The sequence below is a fragment of the Lates calcarifer genome, linkage group LG1, assembly GCF_001640805.2.
Source record: "Lates calcarifer isolate ASB-BC8 linkage group LG1, TLL_Latcal_v3, whole genome shotgun sequence".
In the NCBI taxonomy this organism is placed as follows: Eukaryota; Metazoa; Chordata; class Actinopteri; family Centropomidae; genus Lates; species Lates calcarifer.
In genome coordinates, this window is record NC_066833.1 from 20,977,981 (window position 1) to 21,005,870 (window position 27,890).

Sequence of the window (27,890 nt, forward strand, 5' to 3'; positions counted from 1 at the left end):
GCAGGTCTTACAGTTGTATGTATTGGACAAAAAAAAAAAAAAAAAGTATTATGGCATTTTCTTCACATTTTTGATGATTTTTTTTAAACAAACATTAAGTTTGATAATTCAACAGAGGTCACGTTAAAAAAAGTGACGTCATTGAGTCAGAAGTCCCGTCAGTCAGTTTGCCACGGAGTCCTCTTTTTGTTTTACCTTAGAGCCCTTTCACCCCTCCACCTGCCCCAGGACTCTCCTGGGAGGGCAGTGGGGGTCCGTGGTTAATCATGGCTTAGCTCTGGGATTAACTCTTTAAACTGGGTGAGAGAGGGTTATCAGGGCGCCCGGCCATCAGGTATCAGTGTGACTAAGTGTGTTGATGTGTGTACTTGAATGTAAGTGTGCGTGCGCGTGGGTGAAGTAACACCAGAGGACAATTCCAGGGGAGGGAAAGCACAAAAATAAACCACAAACAAACAGCAGTATTTCTTCCCCATAAGTGATATGATGGCTTCTAACAGAAGTATGCACACAAATTCTAAGTGTGAAAAAAGTGTGTGTATATGTGTGTGGAAATGTGCTTGTGTTTGTGTCTTTGTGAGGACTTGACATTTTGGCAATTAATTCTTGCCACGAAGGCTTTTTCTTCCTTCTGGTTTTATTTTTGTGTGATATTTAGAAGCACTGGCAGAGAATACTGACAATCCTCCTGATGCGGGTTGCCAGACGGTGATGGCGCCTTGTTGGGTGACCAGAACTCCTATGAAGGGTTTGCCGTGTTCTGTGAAGGATGACCATTTAAAAAGAAAAAACACCCTGCAGTGCAGAGGTGGACGTGGGTAAATCCTTCAGTGGTGAGTTTCCATGTTGAAGTGATGCTAAGTAAATCCTTCGGTACCAGGTTGCCAGGTTGGAGGAGAGATGGATGAATGTCTGGGGTGATTACAGAGTACCCGTGCAGCTGGTTGAACCAAACATCCTGGCTTTTAGAAATTAAACTCCTTTGTTTGCATGTTGGAGGCTGGATCAAAATTGAAGGTTCCTCCTTGAGTGGTTTCAGGGATCAAGCTGGGATCTTCATCAATCTGTACAGGACAGATAACAGCAGAGTAAGGTGCTGACTGTGTAGGAAAAACAAATGAAAAATTGAAGGTGGAAATCATTGGTGGTTAACTCACATCATCTCCTGAAAAGTACTGATCAATAATCTCAAAGGCTAGTTTGTAGATATCCTCATTCTCATGCTGCTGCAGATTTTCTATCTTCTCCAAACCTGGAAGAAAAAAAAAAAAAAAAAACACAAAACAATGACAGACATGGCTTTAACCCATAGTTTTAAATCTGGAAAGGAAAATATATATATATACCAAAAATTGTAGAACTCTAGTAAAAAAAAAAGAGAATTGCAACACCTTCCCCAGAGAAAATACAACAGCTTAAATATGTAAGAGGATTAAGACGAGAACAGACCTCCACACTCTTCAATGATCTCAGCGATAGTGCTGGCTTCGTCCCCTGCCATGATTAGAATATTCTTGAGGCCGTCCAGGACTACCTGCACCACCTGGGAGTCCTTCACTGACAGCAGGCTACAGAATGGAGGGATGACGTTCTGCTCCACCAGGAACTCCACCTACACAAACCCACACATACACACCACATCCATACTTGATTACAACATAAGTACATGGTTACAAGTGTGGAACATGTCCTTTTAATTCACTCACACTGACCTTCATGAATTGAAATGATAGGGTAAACATTTTCTATTGAAATTATAGAATGCTAAATGACTCACAAGCTAAGTATTGTTTCTGCAGTTTAAATAAAAAAACACTCATTTTGAATAAAAAATACAACCGTTGTAGCAGCAAACATATTTTAGCACACACCACCAGATTTTTACATCAGTGGTCCCAAAGCCCAGCTCACCTGGTCTTTCCTCCCACTGATGGTGAGGTTGCTGATAGCCCATGCTGCCTCCTTCTGAGTGCCAAAGTCACCCTGTGGAGAGACAGGCTGTCACTAAGACGTGCACGTAGCAGGTCTTTTCTACAACATACGATGCCAATGAGAAACAGAAACAGAAAATCTAGGCTACGTTTGCATTCAATGTCCATTTCATTTATCAAAAGTTGTGTTGCTTCTCTGGCAACAAAACATGGAACGTGTCAATGTGACTGAATACATACAGTCTAATCAACGCCAACATCATGCTTTTCCAAATTTAGAGTCTGGTACCATCTGTTGAGAAAACTGAATATAAAGAGTATAGGACATAAAGCTTAAAGGAATTTATTTTCTGCTTTTCCACCATGAACAAACCTTAGCCAGCTGGTGAATGATCATAGGAATCAGTCCAGCGTCAATCACAGCTTGGACCTGCTGCTGGTTCCCAGCTGTGATATTGGACAGGAACCAAACTGCTTCCTGCAAATAGACCAATCACAAATTCAAAACCAGCGCTATAGCTTCCACACCTAAATATTCTTTCAGACAGTCATTTACGGGTGTGGTGTCAAAACTCTTTATTTTAGTTTGCAACAATGGAAAAAAAAAAAAAAACACAACATGAAGTTTGAGGTTGTGGCTACAATACCTTGTTGATCTTTTCTTTAGGGTGTGTGAGCAGGTTGGGGAAATGTGAGAGGACGTCACAGTTGAGCACAACCTGCGTCTGCTCGTCTGTCCCTGTCACGATATTTCCCACTGCCCTCAGAGCTGCTGTCTGCAGTTTTTAGGACAAAAGGGTAGAGTAATTTAAAAAAAAAAAAACTTCACAGCAGACGCAAGGAAAAAAAATGAATGAATTTTCTCCATAAAACAAAGCCACACCTGAACTTTCACCTCCTGATGGCTCAGGAGAGGCACAAGAAATGGAACAACTCCAGAATCAATGACCATCTGGATCTGCTCGTTGCCTCCGTCCGTCAGATAGGACAGAGCCCACACCGTGTCGACGAGAATCTAAACACGAGACACACAAAACTTAACATCATATACCGACTGTGCAATAATTCTGCAGTTAAGATTTAGAAAAAAATGCACGCTGACGACACAAAGAAGAAATATTTCTTTACAAATTATGAGAATGAGCAAAGGGTAAATGACTGAGACAATCGCTCTTCAGTCTGATACTCACATTTATATCAGTGTGATATATTAGCACACAGAGGGCTGGCAAAATCTGTGGGGAAAGAAAAGTAGGTTGTGAGTGGGCTGGATGTAGGCAGAGGAATAGATGGATCAGATGAAGGCAAAAACAGGGCAGAATGAAAAGACAAAAGAAAAAAAAAATCACAAAGAGGAATAGCTGTCAAAACCAGACTTCAAATGTCGCCAGAAGAGCTTTATAGTCACAAATTCCCCTGGGTGATGAGGCTGATTTGGCTACTGAAAAGCTGTGTGTGACTCAGCCTGCAGTGACACAGTCAGCTGCAAAGCAACACATCCATCTGTCTGGCACATGAAAGTCTGCACACAGACACACGCACACCCACCCACCTCCTGCACAGTCTCCATGGGTGGTGGCGGATCCTTGTTGCGGCAGAGGTTAACGATGACCCAGGTAACATTGCGGAGGAAGGTGATGGGGATTGATGGGTTGATGAAAGAAAGCAGGGGCTTGACCACACCCAGGGAGATAACATAATCCCGGCACTGTGGACCATCACCTGTTCAGGCAAGGTGCAGAGGTTATCATCACTCTGAACAGTTGCTTTCAAACACTGCGAGTACACACACTTCTGTCAGAGGATGATACTTACCTATAATGTTTCCTAAGGCCCAAACAGCTTGTTCACAAACATTTTGGTGGGGGGAGTGTAGCAGTCGCAGGAACAGGGGCACTGCATCTGGACACACAAACATCAACGCATCACAAATTTGCCCATGTGACAACCTCGGTTGCCTGTTCACCCTCACAGCCAATAAATTCAGGCCAGTTAATCTAAACTCACTGGCATTCTTCTCAGCACTAAGAAAGTACTAGAAGGAAAAATCTCTACTCACTTTTAAAACACTCCTTTCCAGTAGCCAAACTTCCTACTTAAAGCCACACACGCATGCTCTCCGATTATTTTTTAAAACCGCTATTATAAACATCTCCTGTGGACTGTGTGACATGTACAGACAGTGCTTGAATGGCACATCCATGATTCTCCTTTGGGCAGGTCAAGTCTTAGTTGTCGGTAAAGTTTTGGTGACGTCACTCAGTTCCCAGAATCTCTATCCAACTTCTGCCAAGGCTCAGATCTGATAAACATTCTTCAGATAATATGGGGACATTGTGCAATTCAAGACTCAGTTATTTGAACACCTGGGCAAAGTCAGCTGGAATATAACAAAACCTTTTTAAAAGTTATAGGAACTACTTCAATATATGAATTGCTCTTCCTTTTCAGAAAAACAATTTAAGATTTTTACGAGCAAACATGTAAGCTACTGGTGAATAATCAAATCACAATGTCACAATAGATACACACTTGGTTGAATATGAAAATTTCTAAACAAATTAAGTAGAGATCCAGCTCTAGTTTAGCTTAGGCGCCACTAAAGTCTTAAATGTGAGCTCGGTTGAAGCTGAACACACGCCATTTATTCAGGAAACATTGATGGAGATGTGTCATTTTCATACAAAAATGTGTAAAATGTCTAAATATAATTTACATATACTTAAATTCAAGCAAACAAATCGCATCTGTGTTATGGGAAGCTAATCATATGAATACTGATCATGGTTCTCACTCTCCACTCATGTTTGCATTGGATTAAAGTGCACTCTTTATTTTGAAACAAAGCCATCGCCCAAAAAATGACTGAGCCTCATCCAGTGAAAAAACAAATAAATATTCTTTCTTGGCAGATTGCAGACAGTACACAAACACAGACTGAAGGGGTAACACTGGTAAAGACAGAATGCGGGGTCAACTTACTGGATTTAACCACAGCCTGAGTCTGTGCTGAAGTCCCAGACGCAATGTTGGTCAGAGCCCAGGCTGCCTCAAACTGAAGAGAGGGGCTGTAGAAAACAAAACCAGGTAAAGATGTAAAGAAAGCTCATTCAGTTTCCTCTGTAGAATGGAACATAAAGTAGGATGGAATAAATAATTACGATAAACACTTATATTCCCATTTCTTTCATTCCAGCTGCCATTGTGTGTTTTTCCAAGGCTGATTCATCCCCCAAACACCAATACACTTGTCTGTTTTTGGCCTTCCAGTAATAAAAAGACAATGTGGCTCAAACCTATTTTAATCAAAAGCTTGTTGCTCATGAGGGCATAATAGAGGTCTCCATGATTGGTTTATTTAAAAAAAAAAAAAAAGATTAATAATCAGTTTCACAATCTGTGAAATTCTGGTATAAGCAGAGCGTGTTGTGGATAATGCATCTGACTCTGAATCAGTGGTCCAGATATGCTGTTAAGGTAAACTGGGGATGTGCTCAAAATCAGGAAATTGTTATTTTTTTAAATGATGCAACTCAAAATATTTAAAAAAAATGGCAAGTGATCCTCACACCACCCACCAGCCAAATGCTAGTAAATCATGGCGAAAGGTGGCAAAGTCTGTCTACCCCACTAAATATTTCATCAGTTCCTACTGGTTTAAGTTTTAGCTGGGATGTAAAACAGGGTGTGATGTAACCGGCCACTGTGGTCGCCTGTGGACAGACTTATTTCATTTTCTACCCTATCATGCATTCACAGATTTAATTTGAAGACCTCAGAAAATACATTTTGTCTATTCTTGTTCATGTATAGTGGTGCTGTTTTTCATGCTGTACATTTCATTGTAATGCTGTCATTATGTCAAGCTGAGCTGGCTTGGCCCTCTGCCATAATGCTATGGCAACATAGTAGACAATTACTCTCTCTTCATGGATGAACATGGGTTATACTGCACTGCCGCACTCTGCACAGCGACTCAAAAATAACACAATTGTCCTACATAAGCTTGTGTTCCATGTTAACATGATGCCATCTGTTGTGGGTCGTCATGGCAAAATCCTTACAACTTCGTCGCTAAATGTTTTTCAGCCCTCATTCTTCCCCCACAGTGAACACAAGGTCCTGGGAATTGGGGAACTCCAAGAGACAGGAATGCTGTTATATTTGGCTTGGCCTGGACTGAGAGGACCAGCCAAGTGCCCTGCGTGCCTCCACACACACTCACGTGTGGACACAGTAGGATGCACGCATGCACAAATGCGCGCACACACACACACACACACGCAAACAAAGCCTCTGTTGCAGCAATTGTGGCAAGACTTGGTGGAGCAGCATCAGTAATCCATCACAAACTGCACAGCAGTCTGCAGTCTTATCAACTAGAACACCCAGTGCATCGTGGGAGACATGAATAACACAAGACAGCAAACACACACTGTTCTGGAAGCAGACTTACTTGTCGTCCCTTTCCAGGCATTTGACTAAAATGGGCAGGATCCCAGACTTTATCAAATCGTCGATGGGAGGGTTTCTGTCACTCGAGAGCAGTTTTCTGATAAAAAGCAGGATAAAAAAAAATCTCAAGAACTGCATGTATAAAAACACCTGGTGTCTGTATGTAAGTATTCTGTCAGTCACTCACCTGGCTGCCTGTACAGCACTGAGCTGTATCACTGCATTATCACTGGTAGCATTCTATAATAAGTAAATAATAAAGAGTGAAGGCCACAGTAAATGTTAGAACAGCGTAATTAGCCAACAGTTAGGAATCTCCTGCTGATACATTTGGGAAAGGCTAATGTGCAAAAGTTTCAGGCACTTTTTAAAACTGATGTTTAGATTGTTATCCATCATTTAATACCATCAGAGAGGCGTCGGATTGGTCCCAGATTCATTCTGCAGCAACAACGACCCCAAACACACAGCCAGAGTTATAAGATTTGTCTTCTGAGACAAGAGAACCAAGAAGTCCTGCAACACATGGTCTGACTCCCACAGAGACCTGATCTCAACATTACTGAGTCAATCTGCGATGGAGGAAGCAGAAGAACTAAGACAGACTAAATCCACAGAGCAATAGTGGCAAGTAGATGCCCTGCCTAGTACCTTGGAAAACAGTGTAAAGAAGAACTGGTGCTGTTTAAAAGGCAAAGGCTGGTCACACTAAATATTGATGTGATCTGGGTTTTTCTGTTTACTGCACTTTGTGTGAAAATGAACTGGTAAATAAAAACTATGTGTGGGATTGTTTTTGAAAGCATCCTCACTTGAATTTTAATGCCTAAAACTTTTGCACAGTGCTATAGAAAGGTACAGCTTTAATGACGTTAAGTCTTACCTGTAAGATGGCATCAAGTGTAACATTTTGCTGCACAAAGAGAAATGAAGAGGAATGTTAGCGCTGTCTCCGTGATCAACAATAACAAAGTCAAACGTTGTAGACACACAAAAACCAACATGAGCAAAATGGTGTATTCCCTCCATGTCATCAAGGTTAATAGTTAATATTTTGTATCTCAAACTGATCAGCAATCATTTCAGGATAAGTCCATATTGAGCTTGCCCTCTGTCTCATGGTTTCCGACATGAAAATTAGCAATGCAGAATATGCTAAATGCCTGCCGCTTCTGCTTCCATTTGAAACAGATGGGGAAAATTACAATGAGCTCCATTCTCTTTTTTCCCTGGGACTCTGACCATCCAATAAGGCTGAAAGAAATTAGTACCCACTTCCAAGTTAGCTTGATTCAACAACAAGTGATAATTTGGTCAATATTTTACGTTACATTAATGTTTCTCAACTACCGTACTGGCTGGAAAATGTGAAAACCTTTTTTTTTTTTTTTAAACAAACAATGACGGCATTAGCTGTCAATCACAGCTCCCATGAGACTCTGACAGTGCTTTCTTGCCAAAGACACAGAACTACCACAACAGAGGTTAACAGTAACATTAGATAAAATGGCTTGGACGTGTGGTGTCACTCTCTGACTCGGCCCAGTTTTGATCAGTACTCCTCATTTCCTCTCTCATTAATGATTCTGTGTGCCACAAGTTGAGAGCTTCAACTTGTGATTAAAATGCACAGATCGGCTTACTCTGCAGACAATTCATCATCATGTCATTAATCTACTAACAGAATGTCTTCAGAAATTGAACCCCAGTTCGCCTGTGTGGTGTCTGCATGTTCACCCTGTGCCTGTGTGGGTTCTCTCCGGCTACTCTGGCTTCCTCCCACAATCCAAAGTTTGACTGGTGACTCTAAATTGTCCGTAGGTGTGATTGTGAGTAGGGCTGCAACTAAAGACTATTTTGGTTGTTGACTAATCTGTCGATTATTCTTCCAATTAGTCAATGATTATTTCTGTCACACCTTCCATCTCTGCTTCCTGTGGGTGCAGCACCTGCTCTGGGCTCCAGTGCATATTTTACCTCACTTGCTCAAGTCTGCAAACTTAAGCTGGGGGGGGGTAAATGCCCCCAGCACCTCCTGTAGTGCATTGCAGCAACATGGTTCCTCTTAAAAAGTCTCTAGCTTTATGATTTTATACTAAAATTCTAAAATTCTGCGTCAACAAATTTTTATAATCAACATCATTGATTATTTCGACTAATCGTTTCAGTCCTAAATGTGAGTGTGAATGGGTGTCTATATGTTGGCCCTGCAATGGACTGGCGATCTGTCCAGAGTGTACTCCGCCTCTCGGTGTCGGCTGGGATTGGCTCCAGCCCCCCGTGACAGTAGCACAACAGAATGCTTTAGGCAGTCTTATCAGTTAAGTTCTGAATCTACAAACCACAGACTTGATTAATTACGGTAAATTCTCTACAATGTAACACCACAGAGTAACCTTTCCACGAGCAAAAGATAATTGAAGGGTTAATTCATGCAGATTATTGCGGACATTCCTCAGACTTGCCTCAGGTTTCTGGTATCAAGCCAGTTCAGTGGAGGTAAATGGCATTTTGTCTGTGGTGCTCAACGCAAAGAAAAATTATATAGAAACAGAAACAATGTCCTTGTTCCTCAGGATAATCCACAGAACATGCTATCAACAGTTTTATCAGTCAGCCAGGTATGTGGATTATCCTGAGAGACTGGGATATTATTTCTGCTGCTGAGTTTTCCAATATAATTTTTGCTGTGAGGAGCACAAACAAAATTCCATTCACCTTAATTTGTATTGGGGCAGTGGCAGATGTTTCAAAGGAAGATATTACAAAACTGAAATCTGCTAAATTAAAAACTGAACTCACCAAACCAGTCATCTAGAGCCCTTAAATACATCCCACAATTTTACTCAGCAGATGGGAGTTTACCCAGTTGTCGTGGAATTGTAGACGTTCAAATTTCTATTCTACTGAGGTCTTTAGGAACACTTTTTAAAGCTAATAAATGGAACTACTTTTTGGAAATTGTAATATTTACAATTCCAAGACAACAGGGAAATTAAGGAAGATCATGTGTGTTGTCATCTGTTCCTTCCAAGATCAATAATAGTCTCAACAAAAAAAATGTAAATTGATATTTAATTCTCACTGTAAATGATGTTATTTTGGAGGAAGTTCCCGTAAAAGCAAAACCTTCCTCATTTTATTCTTTCTAAAGCTGTTCACATACTGTTTCTAGTGTTTATCAGAGTTTGAAATCACATAAACGGCCTGCTTGATTTTAACCCATCTGACCGGTTATCCAGACAGTCCAGCCTCACTACATCTCTCCCGCTCTCGCACATACCCAGACACCCACACTTACTCCTTTGAAGTCTGAGTCGACATCAGAGTCCTCCAGACTCTCCTCCTGCGGGACATTTCTCTTCTTCAGTAGATGTTCGTCTCGTTTGTTCTGACAAGAGGGGGAAAAAAAAGTCAGAAAAGCAGTGAGGGGAGGAGATGAAAGTGTTCATTAATGCATTCATGAATTCTTAAAGTAACAGGCCTAACTCTAAAACTGTTTTTCTCTCTCCAAAAATTTGTAACATTCTAGAGTACAGGAACTATATGTTTGAAATCCGTCTCCAAGCAGGCAAGTCTGAGAAATTTTCATGCTTTTGAAGGACACTGAAACTTAACATACTCTGAAACACACACACACACACACCCAGGAAGCACACATTCATTCAGTCTGAAAATACAGAGAGAGAGACATGTACACAGAGATGGGCAGAGGGACCCACACAACCCATCAATTTACAGGGCATGTGAGTCAGAGGTAGGAGGAGATTCCCTTGCCCTACATTCCTGTGCATCATACTGATGTGCGTCACTGATGACTAATCATCTAGTGCAGTGCTTCTTGCTGCTCTGATCCAGCTAAATGGAAGGTGCTAGACTCAAGACCACCTCAGCACTCCACAGCAGTGACGCTCTATTTTTCAATACTGTGACAGTGCTCACTAAAACGTCTGCTGATGGCTGTGCTGCTCTCTACGTACTTACGACGTTTACCAGCATTCTCGGACTTTCTCTGAAAGCACAAAGCTAAAGAGTGCTTTGAGTTTTGTACCAGTTTCAGCTGGCCCTATACCAAGTCATGTCTCAACTCGTGAATCTGTGTCATCGAACTGTTAATTTCCAAGTATGAATTTTGATGTTTAGATGCTGTGATTTTCCTGATAGTGTCAAGTGTATGTCGTGCTGAGCTGTGAGAAACACATTTGTACAGACTATTGACTTGGCAAAGGTTCATATCAAATTCTACCATTTTGTCTAATGCCAAGTTCCCAGAACCACATAGAACCTTCATGTCCCAGTACCTAAAACCGCTTTTCCTTTTTCCAGGAGACTATGAAGGAGTGACACTGTCTGATATCACGGGTTAACAAATTCTGATGAGACTTTATCAAGAAGGACGGACCCTACTGAACCACACAGACTGTGTTTGTGCACTTTATTTCTCAAAGTCATCGAGTATAATCTACACAGAAAATTCTTCACAACGAAGAAAGGGTAATGACTGATTGATCTTCCCGTTGCCAGATAATCACATTTAAACTAAAGCAAAGTAAACCCAGCTAAGATGTGACTCTATTCACTACTCATCCGTTTCAAACCCAAATCAGCCTTCAACTCTGTGTGAAAATGAGAATAATGTCAGACCCCTCAGCAAGTTTAAAAGGTGCATGACAGCTCATTTCTCAGATGAAGATAAAGATGAAGATGAAGCGACACTTTAAAGCTATTAAAAGTCAACTGCTGCTATACAGTATTCAAACCTTTATGACCCATAATCTCTGAGCTTGAGGAATGTGTAACTTACTCCAATGATCTCACAATGATAGACAACTCTGAAACCCACAATTGGAATCCAGGTCCTGATCTCACCAAGCAGGTTCTTGAGGATCAGCTTCAATTCTATGACAACATCACTGTACTTTAGCAACCATTTCTAAGCCTAGGTTTCCTTGTGAGCTCTTGCTCACAGTTCTACCCAGAAAATGTACCGGTGTCTGCAAGAAATATCCCACCAGGCACTGTCACATTGTCCACAAAGGCTGTCCCCAAATGAGTGAGCGAAGCAGCTACAGTAAAAGTAGTATAAAAGTATAAGTATAAAATCACATGCTGAATTCTAGGCCCAGTTTCTTCTGACTTAAGACACTTTTTTAAAGTTTGCTTACACAAATCATGATTATACTCTATTTATACTGGTATGAAACATGACTTGTATTTGCAGGGTGAGGTTTTGGTTATAGCCCAGGAATTGCAAATGACCCCACAGATAAATATTTGGAAAGGTGAGAGAACAACAAGCAGTAGATTAAGCATGTAAGAGCCCTCTGCAGGATGTAGGGCATGGGTCTATGAGAGTACCATCATCAGAAAATGAAAACCACCATAACTAAAACCCCTTTTAGAAAGTGTTATTGGAAGATATGCCAAAAGTCAACCATATCAGAGTAATGGAAAGAACTGTATGGGGAGAAATTTGGAATTCAAGGAGTACCACATCATCTGTGAAACACGGAGGCGGCATGTATGGCTGACAGTGGAATTAACTCAGTTGTGTTCGCTAATGAAGTCACTGCTGATGGCAGCAGCATCAATGCATATGTCATGTCTGTTCACATCAAGAGGAATGCATCAAAGCTCTCTGGACAATGCCATCATAAAGCTGCAGCAGTACAATATGCACCCAAAGCAGCCTCCTGAACTAACAGCAAATTTATTAGTCCATGGTGCACAGTAAAGGGCCGAAACACATACACATATGCACAAACTGCGCATTGTACAATGCCTACTAAAGACAGGCGGCTCTTCCTCAAGATTTAGGCCTACAATCAAGACAGACAATAGTGCTTCATCAAAAAAATGACTCCTCTTTCTTTTCAATACCATGTTGAAACAGAAGCAGTGCAACAACGAACAAACAATAGTCTGGTATTTTTAAAAAAACCACACAAACAAACAAACAAAAAAAAAAAAACAATCCTAGGTCAACTTTTGCTGCCGTGCAACATCATTTGGCAAGACACTGTGTTTGCCAAACTGAGTAATGGGTAGAATACCTTATGGCCTGCTGCTTGTAACATTGTGCTTTTTCACATTTTTCACTTTTTTCCCTGTGACAAGGAATTTCGACAAATAACCAGTTTTACTGCAAAATACATTAAAGAGCACATGGCATCACAGCAACAACATGGCATGTTTTTCAGGTCTGCAAATCTCTGAGACCAGACCTGTAACATTCTGAGCACTGGATGGTAACAGCATTGGATTTGGCTTGTTCTCTAACAAATACCAGCACACTGACTTTATTTGGGCTACAATCTAAAAAATTTAATTTGCTGTAGCTAATTTATTTAAATTTATCAAAGGACAAAATGAAACTCATCAGTTTATGGGGTGGCTGCATACACGGCGATATCATCAATGCACAGCCAAAGATGGTTTCTCCAGGAAAGAAACATACGATAGTGAGTCAGATGTGACTGTGATACCTTCAGCTGTCAAATAAGACCCAACAGAGTCTGTTAATAAACATCACATCATTTACAGACAGGTCATTTCCAGTCAGATAGCTGTCAGTGTTGTTAAAAAACCGGGATAATAATGCACATTTTCATGCAGCCTCTCCAGGAAGTCATTCAAAGCTTTGCACTCAGTTGTTCACATGACCAGTGTGAACAAACAGTTGTGTAACAGATGAAGAAAAAAAGAGAGCAAAAGAGAGAAGTTCAATTCTTGGCTCCTTTCTCACCTCCACACAGCTGACCAATCATGGAGTGAAGTGGGTGTGAAGGTCAGATGTCTGTATTTGGGGCAGTAATTAATGACTACAGGATGGGGGTGGGGGGTGGGGGTTCACAGGTGATCCTTGGGAGGGAGAACTGATGAAATGGCAACAAATATACATGGTTTGCAACAGTTCTCATTACAAATACTTAGTTAGTCCCAAAGACAGTGTAATTGTGGATCTTGAATAAGGCTTTGTGAAAATCTGAGCCTATTTCCTTGAGGTTTGCACAAAATATATGATATTAACAATGAATTCAATTTCCCCCTGTAGTGAAATGAGCAGCTAGTGCTTCCAGGTGCGATGAAGTTAAATGCTCCACTCGGCAGCTTTTTGCAAACTTTTTTTTGTGTACAGACTGTATGTTTACCTCCCAATGGTCCTCAAAATAAAATGGCTCTGTCTGCATTTTCAAAATCCTCATTGCAATTAACTCAACTTTGTCATCAGGAAACTGAGGCAGGTTCATAATACTCTGACCGAGGCTTGGTGTAAATGTGTTTAGACAGATGGTGCGTATTTTCTCACCTTTCTCAACTCAACTGTCACCTCATTTCGATGTCTTCTCATAGTCTGTAACAAAGAAATAAAAAGAAACACAGAGCATGAGAAAACTTTTGCTGTTTGCCATTTTAAGGAATGCAACCATTTAATGCTGTGGAAAAATATACATTACACCTTTTACATGGATAACAAAATGACGTAATGAGCAAATCACAGAAAAAATAATGTGCAAAAGTTATCAGATAGTATGCTGTGACTGAACTCTGGAAATAAAAACAACCCGCAGCACATTTAAAAGTAAATGAACGCAAAAACAGCACAAGCGAGAAAGGACAGTTTATACTTAAATTATCTCATTACTAATTGCTGTATTTGTGTGTCTGTTGGGTTCCCAGTTCATCATGAACAGTTTGAGATGGTCCAACATCTTGTGACTGTTTGAAGAGGTTCATGTTGCCTTCCTAAATAGCCTCTTACGTAATCTGGAACAGTCATAACTCAGGAGGCTGCGAAGCAGAGTGGTGTCTCCCAGCCACCAAAAAACAACAACAATGTCACTAAATTGATCCAAACAAAATATGTCCTTTTACAGACAGAATGTCATTAAAATACAATAGTCCAGTCTGACCAGTCTGACTGTCAAAAGAATTTAATGCAGTCCAATACACATCTCAGCTTAAATTACCTAATTCTGTTGCGTTGACGGACCCAAAACATGAACCTATACAGTTACAAAAATTCTATGCTTACAATTATGAAATTGCTGGAGCCCATAGAGACGCCACAGCAGACACTCAAAAACAGAAAGCTTATATCTGCAGTTTTGCAAGACAACAAAGGTGCGATATTTTGAGGTACAGAACATTTGACCAATCCAAACCATAACCACTAATCATATATGATATCCAGGAAAACAAAGGTGGATCTTGGAGCTTATGACCTGGAACACGTGACACATTACTGCTTTGCATTTCAAAGCTGTTCCTAATAATGTCAGAAATGAAAAGCAATCTGTTATGCCTGACCTAAATAAATAAAAGCCAAACTGGCATTTTCTCCCCTGTTTTAGTCTGAGTCATCCCTTTAGAAAAACTCAAATTCATACACAGGCTCTTAAGAGGACCGAGGTCAGACATCCAGGATGCCTGAAATAGCATCAGGAATGTACTTAGCAATGTCTGTCTGTTATAGTAGCCATGTGCTTGTCACAGTGACTAAGTTTCAAAACAACCACCTATGGGCCATCAATCTGATTAGAGGCAGTTGACAGTAAAACTTCAATCAGCACCCTGATAGATTCCGAGGGGCCATTTTCAGACATACCTTTGTTTGAGGATTATCTCAGGATTACAAATAGATCACAACAATCTGGCACAAGCATGCATCTTTGCTGGTAAACTATTAGGCTAAGAGTTGCATTTCAATAAGTGGCACACACGTAATATATAAATATAGTTATTTGTTACTTCCTCTGACTTTCTTTGGCCCAACACACTTAGCTTCTCTTTCCCTTGCCTGTTGAAACACAACCTTTGCCAAACGGTTTCATGTCAATGAGCATTACAGACATATGCTGTCACAGAAATTTATAATTAGACTTGTTAACTGAATGATGCTGCAATACGCAGCGTTTTAGGCTGTGGATTTGCCAGCAGGACATAGTTCACTGGTGGTGTTTTCTAGAATATGTTACTTGCCAGTAACAATCACAATTATCGTTTGTAGTTTCATTGGTATAGCTATATGTCTGAGTATAACCATTGTGTAATATTAGACATAACATTACAACATTAGGCCAAGCTTTATTTAATAGTACTGCTAACTAAATGTAATAGGGCTTACGTATCCATTTCTCACTGATGGTTGATGACACTAGATGGTTTTAGTTCGCAGTACACTTGCTGTTTTTCACAGTAAACGGTGAAACTCAGGTCATCGCATCATTATCGTTCGGCTAACTGTTTAGTGACTTAGCTAGCAACTCAGTCAGCTGGCTCACCTGGTATTACAAGCTAGCTATGTGCTTGACAACGCTAGCAAGCTAACAAGGAGGGGCAATACTTGGTTAAGGTGGATGTGGACTAACCGTGTAACATTAATCCAACAAAATCGGACGTTGAACTAATAATGCCAAATGTATGTGACGTTCGCATGTTATTACTGATGTTACTTGAGGTCAGCTGGCTGTTAAATACAGCAAATATCAAGATTGGGGAGCCGGCCAGGCCCAACCTCGCTTGCGACCGGTGTCCATCCAACTAGCTAGTTAACGTTAGCTGGCAGTGACAGCTACATCGCCTGGCCCTAATTCTCCCATTTCCAACGGTTCAACTGTGATGTTGCTTACTCTTAACACACATTGACTCGTGATGATCGGTAGGCCACAGGTGTTAACTTGACAAGTATCATCACAATCGCTTAATTACGGTGGAAATTTACCGATAATCATATAGGCCAATAAGCACTTCTGATGGCGAACTCCCCACGATAGCTTACGTTAGCTAGCTAGCTAACTAGCTGGCAGGCAGTTGCAGCCGGGGCCGGGCTCCCCAGCGAGGCCCAAAGACTGTCGCTTTCTGGGTAAAACTAATACGATTCCTGTCATTTACACTCGCAATTAAATGTCGACTCACCTCGACATCACGTCCCTTATTTTTAAAGCTCTTGATGCGGTGGTTTTCCAAGCCGGCGTTCTCTGCCATGGCTGTACAGGGTTTAGCTAATACTCCGGCTTTCGGGATCTCCTCAGTGAAAGACGAGGCACGGCAGCTCCTGTGCTGCTGCTGCTGCTGGATCCGGAGAAGGGGAGGACGACGACGTAACAGATCGCAGAGTGAGGGGAGGAGTTAACGCATATCTCCTTCATGGGCTGTCCTGGTTTCCACGGCTTTCTCGACGCAGTAATCATAAATTCACCCACGATTTATTGGTCCCAGCGGAGAGCTTCAAACGTGAAAGGCTTTGCAGCTCACTCGTCATTTTTGCGCATAACACTGATAATGCGCAACTTAACGACAGTCTAAAGGCAACAACAGGACTGATAAGAGGATGCCTCCAGACACAAAAGTTTAATGAATCAACAATATTTGGATTTGCTTGTACAATAACATCATTAGTGCAAACATAGACAAGCATTTGAAATATTTAACTACCACACTTCAGCAGCGGATATGCAATGCCAATACAGCACAACAGACTGACATTTTTAGCCACATATCTCTAATCAGAGACGACCAGCACCAGCTCTGGTAGTATTCTGATATTTAGAATAAATACTCCATAAAAAGATTTCAAGACGAGAAAAGTGTGGGAAAACTAAAGGGCTGTTCATAGAAGTGATCAGACAGGAATCAATGTTAATACGTATTAGTGTCAGGCGTTTAAGATATATTTCACTGTATGAAATATTTTCCAGCACCTCAGAGATAAGTCAGGCTGTCCCCTTGAATGTGCACTGCTTTACAGGAGTTAGTATTTTAAACAATTTCCGAGTCAACTCAAATTGTATTTTTAAATAAAGAAGGCATCATAAACAGGATATTGTTAAATGAAGAGTCAGTACTAACAAGTGACACCCAATTAGTCCACAAACTCTTGACAGTCAAACCAAACAAACATATCACTTTGAATTGTGATTCAAATAAATGCAGGGTGTGTAATGAGATGTCAGTTTGGCATTTAGGATAGATTAGGTTACATGTTGAAAAACATGACTATAAAGCTAATGTCAATCAAACATGGCTTCAGATCCTGGCATCTACACACAGACTGGGGATGTAAGCAGCTACTGAAAGTGTTTCAGTTAATACAGGGTGATGACCACTGATACAAGGTAATGATTTAAGTTTTCTATCAGGGTAGATTGTAGCAGCCCATCGCAGCCAACCAAAGATCCAAAAAAAAAAAAAAAAAAAAAAACATTTCTTCAAGGATACTCCATTGTCAAACCAGAGCAGCAATAGAGAGACAGTAAACGGGGGAAACAAAACAAGAGGCATTTAAGCCACACATGATGAAAACATTCACTCAAGGTCAAACTGTAGTGCCACAGAGGTTATTATGAGATACAGAGGAAGATGATAACATAAAGAAGGGCTGAGGCTGAAGTGCTCCTTTAGAAGATTTGTTGTTCAAAGAGGATCTTCTCAAATCCTTGTGGAGGTGTGTGATAGAAGTCACTGAACTGGCAGTCTAGGATGGCACTGTCATCCACTGCAACAGAAGGGAAAAGACAAACTTAGACACAGTTTACACATTAACCTCTAAAACCTCTTTCCTTTACATTTGCCTTAAAGCCAGTGAAAATATTTCTCTGTAACATAAAAAAATCCATAGGTATTATTATCACAAGGTAATCTCTCAAAACTTCAGCTACTCTGCTTCACTGGGGTTGTGTGTGGCTGTGGTTTGATCAGGTTTGATTGACAGCGGCCTGGCAACACTGCCGAACAACCCCCTCAACTGTTATCATACTTTGATTGAAATGTCATCACCGTTTTCTAACTGAGACAAGTGAGAAGAGAACAGAAAAAAACACAAATGCAAACATTTTTCAAGTAAAACAACCAAAACTGCTCAAATTTATGCAGACCATTGTGTGTTCATGCCGGACCACATCACTCATAGCAAGAAGCTGACTGAGAAAATGGCCTTGAAGTTGGGGGAGAAACTTCACATGACAGAGAGTTAGTATGCACAATATCAGGGCCTTGGAACTGGCTCACGTCAATGGAAAGAGGTTGTTTCTAATGTCATTAATTACACTTGTGTTTTTCCTGCTTTGACAAGCCATCCACCACAAGAAAGGCCTATCATTTCAACAGAACGTCAGTATTAAAATTATCCTGAAATCTTTGCGTGCCAGAATGCTATCAACTCAAATTTGGCTTGGAATACCTGGTCGGCTTGGTAATTGACTCATTATGCAAATCAGTTCTCAGCTCGAGAAGCAGCACCACCTCCAAGCCCCACACGCTTCCAAGCCAACTGGCACGCCAGTTTACAGTACTGTGGCACTGTAATGTTTACCAGTCATCAGCCAGAGGTGTGGTGACAGCGGAGGTGATGTTTGTGGTTCATGAATAACCGACTCAAAATCAAGTCGGTCACTGGTTCCATAAGCTACTGTATATGCCCTACATTTCAAAAGTGTAGTTTAAAAACATTTTTTAAAAACTTCTGTGTTGGAAATTCAGGAGTATTTACTGCAAAAATGAGTCATGAGTTGTGGACATTGTGAGACCACAATTATGTGTTTTAAAACAGGGATAAGAGAACCGTGCTACTGTGCCACTGCAGCTCATGGAAGTTCTTTGGTGAAAACATTTCATTTTGAGTGGTGGGTGGCTTACTATTTTAGAGTTTTCCAGTCAAATCACAGGTCTAAACTTGTCAGGTTAACACAAAGGTCTTGGAAAAGTGGTGTGAGGGTTTTCCTTATTCTCATGGAGCAGTTCAGTTTGTGTAAATGCTTATCAGAAAATAGCTAAGGGATGAATGGGGTCAGAAAAACATTGTCTTGCCCTTTGGACATGAAGGATATCATTGTACACACACAGTACAACTAAAAAATAAAGTGAAACATCTGACATGAAATTTATGAAAGCATCCTGATCACATGGATATATTTTCTAGCTCAGAGATATTACCAGCACTTTAGGGTGTTTGCAGCTTAAAATTAGTCACTAGTCACAGGTTTTTCTTCAAATAATATAACCTGCATGTCTTAATTCTCCGTGTAAAGATTGAATCTCAGTGGTCAATATGGGGAAAAAAAAAATCTTTGAAGTACAACTGATGACCTGAACTGACCAGTGTTATGTAAAAATGCACAAATGCAGCCCTCTAGTGGAGTAAATTTATAACTGCTACAAAGGCATTTCTGAGAAAGCAGTTGAACAGTCAATAATATTCACATAAATGTGTTTACATTTTTCAGAACAAATTATCCAAAGATTAAGAAACTTTGGTAAACTAGTCGGCATATTCAGTCAACTGATAAACTTACCATAAACAACTGGGTATACAGTGCCTCGGATCCCTGAGGCAGGGCAATGCATGTTCTTTCCATTCAGATACAAATTCAGCTCTACGTGGTCATATGTGATGCCCTGAGGAATGCACACAAAAATGGTATTAATCACTGATTTTCTGCAAAATGCACATTTAAACATGGTTTAATTATCATAAAGAAATCTTTATATATGGAGCTTGTCAATTCAAAGTTTCTGCTGTAACCTATTTAATGATGAGCATTGAGATGCTTTTCTATTTCCAAGAAAGTTTTTTTTAAAGCCAAATAATATAGAAACAAAACAAAGTATGTTTCTGTTTTATCCCACACTATTTTTTGCTTTCCTCTTCTTCCTGCAGTCACACTTACATTATGGCCTAAGCTTTAATTATTATTCCACATACATTTTGTCTATGACACATCTATCCAAGGAGAAAATGTGTTTGACATGAACTGGGACAAAAAACACAACACATTTTTTGGCGGATCAAGGATTTCACTACCTGACATCTTTTTTTAATACATCAAGGACTATATAAATAATTTTATTAGTAAGTAAAAGTATTGTAGTTGCACTTCAAACTGAACAGAAAATCACTGTAGTACTAGTCTTTGTGGTATAAAATTATAGTGAATCAGCTTCAAAGTGATCAATAAAAGGTGAATGTATTGAAAATATGTCAGTGCTGAACAAAGTCAGGGTTTGTTTTTCCTGGTCATGTTCCAGGAATAAAAGATAAAGTGAACAAATGACAGTGTATGTGGGTTTTGCACCCTGCTCCATAACCCTGCAGTCTATTAGTCATAAACACTCGTTATCTGACAGTCAGCTCATGACCAGTCACAGCCCTCATACAAATTACAGTTTATGTTTGTCAAATTGCACATTTGCATGCATGGATCATTCTGTGGTGACAGCATCTTATGAAATCTTGCACTTTAATGCAAACTAGTTTCAAATGAAGTCCAGCCAGCCTCTTGGTTCAGCAATGTTATTGAAACACTGCCTGTACAAAAAAACACATTAACACAAAAAACATCACATATGTATAATACTTGATCAAGGGTATCACAAGGGCTGTACAGGAAAAGCCAGAACTAAACCCCAGGGAACAAGTATCCAGTAGATTCAACACTGTTTCACTGGCTGACCTAAACGTAGCTCCTGATGATGAAAAAAAAAAAAAAAACGATTTTATTATTCCTGCATAGTTACTCAGTTTGAAGAATCGTATCTGAATTTGAAGTAAGTAAGTTCATTGATGTTCATCTGTAAATGTGTCTTTGCTCTGTCATCGGAGTGTGTATATGTATGGTGGTGGTGGTTGTGGGGTCTCTCTAATACAGCTCAAATACTGCCTGGACTTAAAGGGTCTCTTAGTTAGTCAGTGTTAAGTTCCAGTTGTGGTAGTTTTAAGCTGTTTTGGGTCTCGCCTTTAGCAGAAGGATATAGTGTCATAAAATGGCACGACTGGGAATAAATCAAGAAAACACTTTCTGATGTGTATTGTATTTCAGCTTTGGGAAAAAGAAAGAAACATGTGTCACACATTACTTTGTGCAGATAATGACACACTTGCTGAACCTGACACATAGAGGTCTCCATGTGTCTTAAAACAGCTCCCACCTGCTGGTGTTCTGTACTTCTGTACCACCTGCACCTGCAGGATTTTCTGCTACACAAAAAGTGCTATACAATCCAACCCAGAGTCTGTGCTCATTAACATCAAATCATACTCACTGATTTCTGAGTTCTGATATATAAGCTTTGTAAATAACTGCAGTACAAGCTGTTTAAGGTGACGATAAATCAGTTATCATTTACAAACTGATGCCAAATAGCAATTTGGTGTGCATGTGGCAGACTTTGGCACAAAAAGAAGGCCATATTAGACCATGTATTACAATGTGACTATTGCTCTCAGCCAGCTGCTTTAAAAACAGAACAAACACACACAGAAAAATTCTACTGTGAGTCTCATGGGACCTGCAGGCCAGCCTGCCCCTACAGGCCTCTAACAGATGATAAGTCTGTAGAGGTTGATTAAGGTTTTGTTACTCAATATGTGCACAGACTACACTGGTTTTAAAAAACCCATGTCAAACAACATAGTCTTTATATCTCTGGAATGTAAACCAGCTGGTCTGCTCATACAAGTACAGTTCATTCATAATTTTAGTGTCTATATGTATTTATTTATGATTGCCAGTTCTTATTTATGTGTTAAGATTCAGATTTTCAGCTCAACAAGCAACTGGCAGCACTTAAAGTCATTTAAAGATAAGGTCATCAAACCTAAATTCATTTTCAATTCAGGATGAAGTAAAAATAAATTTTGCACTTACAACAATGTCACCCTCCTGGGGAAGGCTGTTTGCAGGTAGACGATTCTTCTCTTCATTATTGTGGTACACAGACCCATCATGCCTCAGGACTAGGCTGTTTGTGTCTCTGCCCAAAGGCACTTGATTAAGATTCACTTTCTGCGTGGCCACACCTATTCCCCACACACCTGAACACAAAGCACAAGACTAAAGTAGCTGCTACTTCAAAACATTTTAAACACAAAGCTTAAAATGCATTCATAATTATGGCAAAGACCAACAAAGATAATGGGTGGACATTCACATGCAGAGCATATTTGAAGCTAAATGTTACATAGTAAAACCAATCTGTGACTAGTGTGAAGATTCAGAATTGTAGCTTTGCTTAAGGTCTTATCAGGAAGAAAGCAGATGGCCTGTGGTTTCAGATGTTCTCATAAGTGAACAGAATTCCATCAATTTGCATGCAGTCACAAGATAGTGTAGTTACTCCAAACTACAGTGTGTAAGAATCAATACCCAGCACCAGGAATGCACCAGAAAATGGTGATTTGGAAGGGGAAGAAGGCAGGAGAGATATGGAAACAGGGTGACCATCAGCTAAATACCAAAGGCATACCAGTGGACTGGATCTTAAACTCAAAGTAACTTTTGTTCTGGTGCAGGGGAGCGTTGGCCAGACAGCCTCCAGTGCCACATATCCTCCGGCCACTTTTTACAATGACAACATCTGTGCCTGGAAGGAAAAAAAAAAAACAGAAGAAGCAAGAAATCATTTTGCAGTTCAAACACATAAAATACATATCAAAGTTATCAGGGAATTGTTTAGTCTATAGAATCGCCATAAATACTAGATAATGCCTTTCACATTCCTAGATGACAATTTCAAAGTGTTTGCTTTGTCCAACCAACAATCCAAAGATATACATTTTACAATAATATCAACTGGTGAAAAAGAGTAAATCTCCACATTTGACAAGCTTGAATCAGAGAATGTTTGGAATATTTGCTTGATACATGAGTGCCTTGTGTTATTAGGAGAGATATTTGTTAAAGCTTTTAGGGTCCAAATTTTCCTGTAGATGCTCTTGCTCACTTTGGATTCATGTATGTCTGAGAAAATGTGGGTAAAACTGTGATTTTATATATGTGAGGGTCTTTGGGTCCATATGTTTTATAACTAATAATTAAGACTTTTTTGTAAACACATTACAAACAAATGACTTTTTGTTGATTAATTTCATGTCAGTTGGTTAATCTGATAATCCTTTCAGCACAACACTGTTGTTGGCCAGTATGAATTCTCTGAGGGTGCCATTTGAAAATCCAGTTGTTCCTCAGGGTAAAAAGGCAGGTCAGTTATTCAAGAGGAGTGCTATAAGTTCATGTTCAACAGCCTATAAACCAACTGTTGTATTTTAATACTGGTAATGAACAACTTATAATAACAAGTTAAAGCTTCAATTGCATTTCTGTTTGACCTTCGCTGTATAGACTGTGTTAACCTAAAATCTAAGTATAACAATAAGCATAATTTTGTTACATCACAACTAGTGTGGAGATTAACTGTGGTTCAATACCTAACTTACACAAATGTAACATGGACGCCGTCATTGAGGGTGGACTTTACAGCAAAGTGGGCCACATTTTGATTCCATAAGTAAAGATAATAATAATGTTAAATCAGTGGATTTAAAAAATAAAAGTCATAGTTTTTTATTATTGAAAGAGAATGAGTTGATGTGATTTTTAAGATTTAAAAAAAGTGATTTAACTTTTTGTGCAAAAGGCATATCAGACGTGATATTGATTAAGGCAGAATAACAGCATATGTTTTAAAACATGAACAGATGTAGTATTTGAAGTTTAATTGGTGATAACTGGTAAATGTTAATCCTGACAGCTATCAATTGTGTCTTAGGGTTAGTTGCAAGAAAAAGAGATTTCACGAGTTTTCCTGTTTGTTGGTGTTGTTGGGCTCAAAAAAAAATAAAAAATAAAAAAAAATTTAATAGCACAGTTAGCTCTCTAGCTAATGCTAATGTCGGAAGTAGCAAACTAACATGTCAGACACAGCCGAGTAGACATGTGTAGTCCTAAAATATCTGTACGTCATGATTAAAGACAAACTCACTTACCCATGTGATGGGTATCTAACTGAACGGTGGGCATTTCTTTGAGGGGAATATGCCCCGAGCCGCCATCTCCGCAGCAGCTTAGACAACACGTAAACATCGCAGCCATTCTTGTCCTGACACCACGAAGCTAAACATCCGGAAACAAAGTCGCACCACCAAACCAAAGAGCGCTCGGTGTCAAACACGCCATCCCCCCTCCTCACACAACAGCGACACGTCGCGGCAGAGGTCGGAGACACATAAGCCCCAGCTACCCCACTGTATCCAATCACAGTGGCTAAGATAGGCAGTTGCTCCTGATGGCATGGAAACAAGGGAAGAAAATCAAGGTCAAAATTTCTACACGTGACTAAGTAACTATTGGATATCGAAGTTACATAACCACATGTGAACAGAAAGTGAGTTTGGGGGGGTGGAAGGGTATCAAACGTGTAAGTAGTGGACAAATGCTGAATAAGTAATACCATTTCATAACGGAAGAGCATCCCCAGACTTTGATTTGAACTGGCTGAAACATAACGTCGATCCAGTGTTGCTGCTCGCTCGTGGTGCCCAGATAATCTGCCACTTGTCTGTTCAGGACACAGCATTAAAGTTTACTTTTCATGTCAGCCGATGCACGCGGGCGCCTTTATCGTGTTAAGTAACTGTTTATATATGCACATATTGACAAGTCTCCACACGAGTGACTGAAGTGGGGCAGTCTAAAAGCCTGTGATGCCAAGCTGGGACTAAAACCTAGTTGACAGTTTTTCACGCTGTAATGTTTTGCATAGCAACAGCCCCTCCCCCATCCGACTGCAAGGGATCCTCCGCAAATTACCCAATAGGGACAAAAACGAACAAAAACCCCGATATTCAAAATTAAGCTATCAAATAAATTGAAATACTAATAACTTTCGTGCTGGTGGCATGATGTTTCGCTCCTGGCCGTACGTGTGCGCAAATACAGACGAATCGATGCACCTTAATTCTCTGTGCGCCGCCGAAACAGTTAACTCTCTACCCGGAAAGGGCGAAGTCTGCACAGCAACAAGCGCCATGATTGCGTTGCACTGTGCGTCTCAGCAGCTGGTGAGTGATTCTTGTGGTCCAGTAGTTGCATGTTACTATGCGTTTGCAAAATCTGTCACAGCCCTCCTTCAGTACCTTGCCAACAGGAGCAACGCTAACGCGAACCCTGTTTGTCGCTAATTTGTCGCATTGGATTGGTTAGGCGGCGGTAATTTAGGATCCAACTCAGCTAACACCGTCCTGCTATTCTGCAATACAAAGCCAGGAGAAAATCGTCCGCCGTTACAGATTATAGTATATGTCTGCAAAGTTATAAGCGATTTTGACTTTTATTCAGCCTGGTTTTGCGACGCGGCTTGAAGTCTCTTACAACGCCAGCTGGTCGCAGAGAGACATCAAAAAGCAGGATGTTACTTAACGTTAGACTGGCAAACGGAGCCATTGGCAGAGCCCGTGCCAACCTTTTGCGCGGGTACAGCAATGCAAGTCAGTTTCACTTTCAGGATGGGAATACTACAAACACAGCTGGAACATGACTGCAAACAAAATCTGTATCCTTTGCGATGCTACAGCATTTTCGTGTGTAATTTATTGCCGCAGCTGCCTTACATGGCAGCATCTCTCTTGAGTGTGGGTGCGTATTATGCAGCCTATTTTATTAAGTGTTGATTTATTGGGTTTTTGTTTAACCGAGGCACCGATTTGACTGCTGGATAATGTGTTTGCAGGATACCATGGAGCAGCTAGAAGAGGAGCTTACGTGCCCAATCTGCTGTGGTCTCTTCGAGGACCCACGGGTCTTGTTGTGCTCACACAGCTTTTGCAAGAAATGCTTGGAGGGACTCTTGGAGGGGAACCGAGGTCCAGCTTACAGAACACCTTTCAAATGTCCCACATGCCGCAAAGAGTCCCCTCACAACGGCGCAAACAGCCTGCAGATCAACTACTCTCTGCGCGGAATAGTGGAGAAGTACAGCAAAATAAGGGTGATGCCTAAAATGTCTGTTTGTAAGCAACACTGCGGTCAGCCTCTCAACATATTTTGCGCCACGGACTTAAAACTCATTTGTGGGTTTTGCGCAACAACAGATGACCACAAAGGGCATAAATTCTGCTCCTTGGAGGAGGCATATGAACGGGAGAGGGAATCGTTTGAAGAGCTGCTTCGCGGGGTGGAGAGCTGGCAGAGCGCAGAGATCCTGTCCTGCCTGGAGACACTACAAACCAGTAAGAAAAAGGCTCTTCAGTCGGTGACCAAGGACGCAGAAAAGGTGACAGACTATTTCGACAAACTCATCAGCGCCCTCGAATGCAAAAAGAGCGAGATCCTCTCCGATTTTGAAACACTGAAGCTGGTGGTGATGCAAGCGTACGACCCAGAGATCACCAGGCTGAGCGCAGCGCTGGAGGAGCAGAGGCGGGCGCTCAGCATCGCGGAGTCTTTCAGGAGCGTCTCCGACCGCCTGTGCTTCCTGCAGCAGATGCAGGAGTTTCGCGAGAAGCTGAGGGTTCTAAAGGAGACCTCCCTGCCCCCGCGGAAAGAGATGGACGTCGGTCCCCCTGTGCGCAATTTCGACGTGAAAAAGTGGGATTCGCTGAGGCTCAGAGAAGTGGACAAGATCGCAGTCCCCCATGAGAGCGGCTCCTACCGAGTGGGGGGCTCACGGATGGCAGCGCCCAGATGGATCACCTTATTCATGAGTTTGCTACTGCCAACACTGCTCCTGCTGCTGCTGCAGCCGCACTACCTTGCAACCTACGTAACCCCGCAGATTGAACCATTTGTCACTACAGTTTCCTCACACCTTGACCACACTGGTGTGTACCTGCGGGAAATGACTGACTTCTGCACGAGTTTGATGGGTGCAGGCCAGGAATGTGTCGTGAACTTAATTGACTCCGCTGTCAGTTTTATTGGCAGTTGTAAGTTGTTTTAATTACTAGCCCGTGGCATCTCATGCAGTCACAACTACAAATTTCCAAGAGACCCGTGAGATCCACAAACTAGTGACAGACATGCACCTGAGAATATGGAAACACTTGTTTACTAATGCCTTTTTTTTGTCTTTTTTTGTCTATGCTCCAACCTCTCCGAAGCCATAGAATCAAACAGAATCAATCTTTAATCCACAGAGGTTGTCGCCTTCATTTGCATCAGACAGACGCCAATTCATGTCTTTCCACGAATGTGCAATCCACTCTTTTCACTACGATGACAATTTTATACTTCTCCAAGATGATTTTCATAAATAAAACTGAGAAATTTAAGACATCTCCATGTTTGGTTTTATTTAGTGTGACCGGCCAAATCGACAGATATTTAAGGGGCAAATGCGAGCAAAATGAAGTACGCAAGTTAGTTTAAAAAAAAAAAAAAAAAAACGTAATATAAAGTGTACTCCATGGCCTCTTCCCCAGAGCGCGTCCGCACCACAGTGATGCTGCAACCTCTTCAAGGTTACAAACGTTGCGTAACAGGGCCCGTGTGAAATATTCAGCAGGCTGCAGACACAGTGCAAGAGGTAAAAGAGAGAGAGAGAGAGAGAGAGAGAGAGGAGGAGAGAGGGAGAGAACACTGCCCCGTGTTATTATGCTGTTTTCACGAAGCCTACAAAACTGACAGCTTAGGGAAGACTACGCGACTGTCACGCGTTCTGGGCAGTCACTTCATGTCTACACAACATTTATTTGCGGAGGTTCATGCGACTCATTCGTTGCGTGACTTGTCC

General features: G+C 40.9%; 3 protein-coding genes across 4 annotated transcripts; 1 reads left to right on the plus strand and 2 right to left on the minus strand.

Moving 5' to 3' along the window:
• Positions 1 to 824: 824 nt before the first annotated feature.
• On the minus strand, positions 825 to 16,492 carry kpna3 (karyopherin alpha 3 (importin alpha 4)). Its single transcript, XM_018702649.2, has 17 exons — positions 16,305 to 16,492; positions 13,696 to 13,740; positions 9,688 to 9,777; positions 7,270 to 7,299; positions 6,574 to 6,626; positions 6,388 to 6,483; positions 4,914 to 4,999; positions 3,747 to 3,833; positions 3,484 to 3,653; positions 3,122 to 3,166; positions 2,815 to 2,946; positions 2,579 to 2,707; positions 2,305 to 2,409; positions 1,912 to 1,983; positions 1,450 to 1,612; positions 1,158 to 1,252; positions 825 to 1,064 (listed from the first exon to the last, which is right to left on the minus strand). Exons 1-17 carry the CDS (start codon positions 16,371 to 16,373, stop codon positions 966 to 968), a joined length of 1,566 nt encoding a protein of 521 aa, XP_018558165.1. The 5' UTR covers positions 16,374 to 16,492; the 3' UTR covers positions 825 to 965.
• A 220-nt stretch (positions 16,493 to 16,712) lies between these two features.
• Positions 16,713 to 24,388, minus strand: spryd7b (SPRY domain containing 7b). Its single transcript, XM_018702653.2, has 5 exons — positions 24,148 to 24,388; positions 22,629 to 22,745; positions 22,031 to 22,197; positions 19,679 to 19,781; positions 16,713 to 17,883 (listed from the first exon to the last, which is right to left on the minus strand). Exons 1-5 carry the CDS (start codon positions 24,251 to 24,253, stop codon positions 17,786 to 17,788), a joined length of 591 nt encoding a protein of 196 aa, XP_018558169.1. The 5' UTR covers positions 24,254 to 24,388; the 3' UTR covers positions 16,713 to 17,785.
• Positions 24,389 to 25,044: 656 nt separating this feature from the next.
• Positions 25,045 to 27,429, plus strand: trim13 (tripartite motif containing 13). 2 transcript variants are annotated; one of them, XM_018702651.2, is made up of 2 exons: positions 25,045 to 25,221; positions 25,890 to 27,429. In XM_018702651.2, exons 1-2 carry the CDS (start codon positions 25,060 to 25,062, stop codon positions 27,096 to 27,098), a joined length of 1,371 nt encoding a protein of 456 aa, XP_018558167.1. In that variant the 5' UTR covers positions 25,045 to 25,059; the 3' UTR covers positions 27,099 to 27,429. The 2 variants fall into 2 exon arrangements, with proteins under 2 accessions (XP_018558167.1, XP_018558168.1); XM_018702652.2 differs by lacking the exon at positions 25,045 to 25,221 and adding an exon at positions 25,228 to 25,795.
• The last annotated feature ends 461 nt before the right edge of the window (positions 27,430 to 27,890 follow it).

What these genes read in the sequence shown, in the direction of transcription:
- kpna3 (XM_018702649.2), bottom strand. Translation starts at nt 16,373, where the DNA reads ATGGCAGAGAACGCCGGCTTGGAAAACCACCGCATCAAGAGCTTTAAA. An exon ending in TGCCTGGAAAGGGACGACAA is followed by an intron (nt 5,000 to 6,387) that starts GTAAGTCTGCTT and finishes TGTTTTCTACAG; the next exon opens with CCCCTCTCTTCAGTTTGAGG. An exon ending in TCAGTGGGAGGAAAGACCAG is followed by an intron (nt 1,613 to 1,911) that starts GTGAGCTGGGCT and finishes GGGTTTGTGTAG; the next exon opens with GTGGAGTTCCTGGTGGAGCA.
- spryd7b (XM_018702653.2), bottom strand. Translation starts at nt 24,253, where the DNA reads ATGGCTGCGATGTTTACGTGTTGTCTAAGCTGCTGCGGAGATGGCGGC. An exon ending in GTTAGATACCCATCACATGG is followed by an intron (nt 22,746 to 24,147) that starts GTAAGTGAGTTT and finishes TTTTCCTTCCAG; the next exon opens with GCACAGATGTTGTCATTGTA. An exon ending in GTTTAAGATCCAGTCCACTG is followed by an intron (nt 22,198 to 22,628) that starts GTATGCCTTTGG and finishes CTTTGTGTTCAG; the next exon opens with GTGTGTGGGGAATAGGTGTG.
- trim13 (XM_018702651.2), top strand. Translation starts at nt 25,060, where the DNA reads ATGATGTTTCGCTCCTGGCCGTACGTGTGCGCAAATACAGACGAATCG. An exon ending in ACTGTGCGTCTCAGCAGCTG is followed by an intron (nt 25,222 to 25,889) that starts GTGAGTGATTCT and finishes ATGTGTTTGCAG; the next exon opens with GATACCATGGAGCAGCTAGA.